General features: G+C 49.0%; 1 protein-coding gene across 1 annotated transcript in view; it reads right to left on the bottom strand.

The window, feature by feature from the left end:
* The window catches only part of T265_06108 (hypothetical protein), a gene marked incomplete at both ends in the record, with an annotated part of 8084 nt that extends 6269 nt beyond the window's left edge, over positions 1–1815 (bottom strand). Inside the window, 3 exons of the mRNA XM_009171294.1 lie at positions 797–1230; positions 1448–1641; positions 1673–1815. Of these exons, the coding sequence (XP_009169558.1) occupies positions 797–1220 (424 nt within the window). The remainder of the gene's footprint in view (positions 1–796; positions 1231–1447; positions 1642–1672) is intronic.
* Between the last annotated feature and the right edge of the window lie 3399 nt (positions 1816–5214).

Here is a 5214-nt window from a genome sequence, read left to right as displayed (position 1 = left end):
TATATATATATATATATATATGAAACCAGGTGGACTGTCCTTGGAAGTGCTAAGCCCACCTCTCAAGACGGCGATTGAGGGACTGAATTGCTCTTCACTCTTTTTCGCATATTGTCTCACTGACATTTGCTTCCTTTTGACTCGTTGATCGAGTCAGTTAAAACAGCGCGCGGTTGTTGCATGCAGCGAAAACCTTCTCCATCTCCCGGGACTTCGAAAACCACCAGAGATCTGTCGTTCTGATAATCTGATATTTGAGGGATCTGCGTGCGCCACCACAGTCGCTAGTTGCTGGTATGGCCTTTCTGGCAACAATAAGATTTGCTGATCTCCAGTGTTCACTGAGTCGAGGCAGACGTGCTGGACAAAGAGTTCTGAAAGCTGACAAAACTGCTTCTTTAATTTGCTTCCATTCATCATCCAAGCAATCTTCGTTTTCCACATGACTGTGCGTTTTCAGTAGCTTTCCAACCAGATCAGCTCGATACTCTTCGGCTACTGAAACTTGCCGAATTTGGTGAACGGAGCTGCTCTTTCGGCACGCGTAATGCTGGCGGAAAGCTAAGTGCTACATGGGCCCGCACGATGGCGTGATCAGAGTCAAGTTGTGTACCCCAGAAGGAACGACAATTCTTAACCGAGACTCTCCATCGGCAACCGATAGTCATATGGTCCAGTCGAGTCCAGAACTATCTTGTGGTAGGTGGCCTCCAGGTAACTCGATGTGTGCGTTTGTGTTAGAAGTCCGTGGGTTGTGTAGAAACGTTTCTCGAAGTTTGGTTGAAGCGAACGTTACCAGGAGCACCCAGCATCGCACCCATTGAGGGATGCATAACATTTCGTGGAACCTGAGGAGCAATCGGCCGGACATAAGGGCCACCAGCCACCACTGAAGCCATAGATGGTCGTGGCATGCCACCTGCAGGACCAGTCATGACCTGCTGCATCGGAACTCTGGGTCGACCGGCAGACTGCCTCTGCTCAGCAGCATGGTTCATCATAACCGAACCAGGCACATGCGGGTCAGCTGGCATAGCTGACATTGCAGCATTAGGCATGATCGGACGACCCACACTAGCCGGAGACCGTAGATGAGCCATTGTAGCCATTTGGTTCGCTGCGACACCCGCTGCAGGGTTTGGTGCACCAATACATTGAGTGGGCATCGGCGGACGCGCAGAGACAATCCCGCCAAGTTGAGCCGGCATTCCACCCGACATAGCAGCTGCCCTATTTCATCGTGGTTGTGAGCTTATGACAGCACCCGTAGGATGGTAATAACGCTGTGCTTGCGGGAACACGGTAGGTGGGAAGTGATTCGGAGCAGCCGCGTGTACAGCGGCGGCAGGCAACATCTGTGTAACAGGACTTCTGTATTGAGCCAGGCGTTGATGCTCGGCTATCAATTTCGCGCGTGTCTTCCTTGCGTTGAGCTAAAGCAACATACTAAGGTTTGAAGCCCGCCAAAGTGGCGTTCATTTCAATGACAGTCCGAGCTGCCTGTTCCGGCTGCGTGGAGCAAACAAAACCAAAACCTTTAAAACGCCCGTTTGCATCAGTCATCACCTTTGCACTAGTGGTCGGGCCGTAGTGCGAAAACGCTACCTTTAGTCTTTCATCATCGATGTTATCGTCAAGATTCTTTACATACAGGGTGACCCCAGGAACGTACTTCGAGACGCTCAGCCCGCTGTTTTTCGAGGCGTTGTTTGAGTCCCTCCTGACGTTCTTCTTTGCGTTGGGCGCGGCTGGCATATAAGGCTCGGCCATTTATTTCTTTGCCATGCATAACCCTGACGGTCTGTTCAGCATGATCTGGGTCATGGGAAGAAACAAAACCAAAGCTTTTAGCCTTTCCTTCGGGGTTCTTCTCGACGCATCAACTCTTAATCTCCCCGAATTCACATATCGCGCAACTTCTCATCAGTAGTACCCAGTGGGAAGTTCTTCACGTAGACGTTGAATCGAAGTTCCCTGAGACCGATTTACGGTCTGAACTGGATATGAATTTGCCGATGTACACAACTCGATCATTGATCATCATGCCGTTAATTTTCTCAATGGCACTTTCAGCACACTCTTCTTCCTCCAAATGTACAAACCCATATCCCTTCGAATTTCCGTGTTCGCCCATGCACGAGAGTATTTTCTCGATAGAACTGAAAGTATCGTAAAGGTGCTCCTGATAAATGGTCTTATTCAAGTTCTTTATGAAGATGTTACCCTTCCCGGACTTTCGAAGGGGAGGGTCGCGTTGAGATCACATAATGCGGATAGGGCGTCTCATGAACGACTCATAGTTGACTTACAAGAGCGCGCTCGGTATCTTTTGGTTCATCGAAGTTCACGTAACCGTAACCAAGGGAGTTCCGGGTGACCAAATCGCGACAAATGCGAGCGCTTAACATGGTGCCGATTTCCGAAAATTTAGAGTGTAATAACGCTTCCGTGGCCAGCGGTTACAAGTCACCCACATGTAGGGAGGTCTGAGGCAAGCCTTGTGCTGTTCGGGTTGCAACAGTCATTTTTGTTTATAGATTAGTCTTTCGAAATTTTTTGAAGGGTTACTATACCTATTTTATATATGTCCTTCTTGCTGACCGAAGCAGTTCTGATAGATCTTGAAATAGCTCGTCCTTCTCAGTATCAGAACTGCAGTCTGTTGAGGCGTATGCTGGTAGGACAAACAAAAACCGTTTACCGCATCGACCTGCGTTAACCTTAATTGAGCCAGACAACCGCACAGCGCAAAGGCGACTGTTCACTGGGAACCAGTGCAGTAAGGCGCTTTCAGCCTCGGGGCAACACCCACGCCGCAGATGCCGCGAGCCATTGCGCCAGGATCACCGAATGCCCGAAGAGTGAAATGTGGAACATCTAGGCTAGTCCTAAGCGGCTTGAGGAGCACGATTAAAGTGGAGTCTTTTATGCGTGTTTCGGAGACATAACACATCGATGGAAAGTAAGCAAGGGATGCCTGTTGCTCAATTTGACGTAGCGTACGGACATTAAAGGCTGCAAATTGGATCAGATCATTTGAGGTTAGTATGTGATTATTTTTGTTTATTCTTCTGAGCGACGGTTGAGACATGGAACAGTGGCTAGGGGGTTGGGAGATGGGTTGATTCCACTACATTGTACGATGAGATGGGAGGGGATGAGGGGGGAGGCCGATGAGGGACGAGCTGCAAGAGCAAATGATGCCTCCTGGTTTCCCACCTTGAGCCTTTGACTCAAAAGTGACTGACAAGACAGTGAGAGGATGTAGGATTATATTCGGGGACCCTACTCCTAGCCTCTGACTCAATAGTCTGACCCACTTGACTGTAGGGGAGTGGCCTGGTCCGAAAGTACATGAAGTGGGGCATTACTGGCTCACTTTTAGTGCAGCTGCGCACGGCAAGTGCCTCTTAAGGAGCAACGGACCCTCTGGTTTCAAGGTATTTCGACCGCATAGAATAATGCATCGGCGGTCACGGTTAACCGTTGGGGAATCGGAGCGTGCGGTTTTTGGGACCGACATTTTCTAACCTGTCCCTCCTCGGGGGGAGGCTGCTCCCTTGGATATGGATATGCTGGTCGCCTGGGGAAAAAGCCTTAATGTCTTCACACTCCTATCTCGGAGCATAGTGCGACTCGTAATACGATTACTCGCAGTACTGGGACTTGCTGTTCTCCGTCGGGCTGCTCCCCCATGGCCATTCAGGCATGGTTTGACCTTTAAGAACTGAGCTACAGTCCATATAGCTAGGAGGATAATTCCAACACAAAAGCCCGAACACCACGACAAGGTGACAGCTGTGGGTCAAGGAACTCGTCCCTTCCACATTATATTCTGTGTCTGGTGACCCTGAAGTGAACACTCATGAAACGTATGAAGGTGCACTCAATTCCAGGGCTGAACGCGCTTTGCAAGTTTGGATTTCGGGGAACAATGGTCTTTGCACCGTACGGTTATTCAATTCTCTCAAGCTCCATGCAACTCGACATAAAAACCAGTGCCTGTTTGTAGTGTTAGCTTCAGTTCAGAACTGGTGCTGAGGATACTTTTGATCGTGATTCATTTTGGTTCATTTTTTAAGCAAGAATCACTGACACTATATAGTGTCACCGTTTCAACGCGGTTATTGAACCATCTCCATTAGTGGCCAGAAGTTTGATGTACAGATTCCGTTCCTACGACCCATTTTCTACATCGGGTACGACGATATGCACGCTTAACCGTGTGGTTACCCGTGTAGTTCGCAACGTTGCGGTCACGCCGCGGTTATTAACCGCAAACCGTCCTGGTTATTTGGCGGTTACATAACCGTCGTATAACCGGAAAACTCGGTTATTTTGGACTGCGTGTGCTGCTAGGGGTCATTCTTGTGGGCGACGTGAATGCCCAGGTCGGTATTTCAGCTCTTGGAATTATTCGGAGTGCATGCTCGCCAAATTGACAACGGACAGCGACTCCTCTAATTGTGCGCTAGTTTTTTGGCCAGCACGAATTTTCAACATGAATGCTAGCAGTATGTAACCTAGAGGCCACCAAATGCGAATCAACGGTGGACCTATTTGGACAACATGGCTATCAGCCATCGGTGGACATCCACAAACCAAGACTACCGCTCCTTCTGGTGCAGACAACTCTACTGCACAAAGGGCTAAAAGCACAGACACTAATGTGGCTGGCGACAAGAACACCATTACCATTAACAGCAATACACCAGTAACACACTAAGGCGGTAACTAGGCCTGCGCAACCCTCGACCCGGCCACCTCAGTTCGGAGTGCTGGATGCACTGTTTGAGTGAGGTACCCTCTGCCTTACCAAAAACCCATCTTGTGATCATGTTGCGATATTTCAGCCATAATTCTGAGACAGGTGGTTAAAGACGTGAAAATATTTCAGATTCCCGAGCCATAGAATAACAAAACCTGCACTGTGTTCTGATGCACGTGTTCTGAGACACAGTGATATGCCCCTTTGTGTAGGTTCCAATGGATTGGCTGAAGTCGGGATCAATTCTCCAGACGGGAAAAGCAGCATTTAGAACCGCCAATACAAATGCCCACGATGTTCGCGAGGCTGAGCGGTCTTCAGAACAATTCAAGTGGATAGCAAGGCATTTTAGTTCAGCTTGGTATACTGTAGAATGTCCAGAGGTCCACATGGACGATTCGGGGTATTTTATGAGGGAGCCCAACTCGCGAAACCTCTTTGACACC

The sequence above is a fragment of the Opisthorchis viverrini genome (assembly GCF_000715545.1).
Source record: "Opisthorchis viverrini unplaced genomic scaffold opera_v5_120, whole genome shotgun sequence".
NCBI classification, from domain to species: domain Eukaryota; kingdom Metazoa; phylum Platyhelminthes; class Trematoda; order Opisthorchiida; family Opisthorchiidae; genus Opisthorchis; species Opisthorchis viverrini.
The sequence above is the reverse complement of the archived record's forward strand: the minus strand, read 5'-3'. Positions and strand labels throughout refer to the sequence as shown.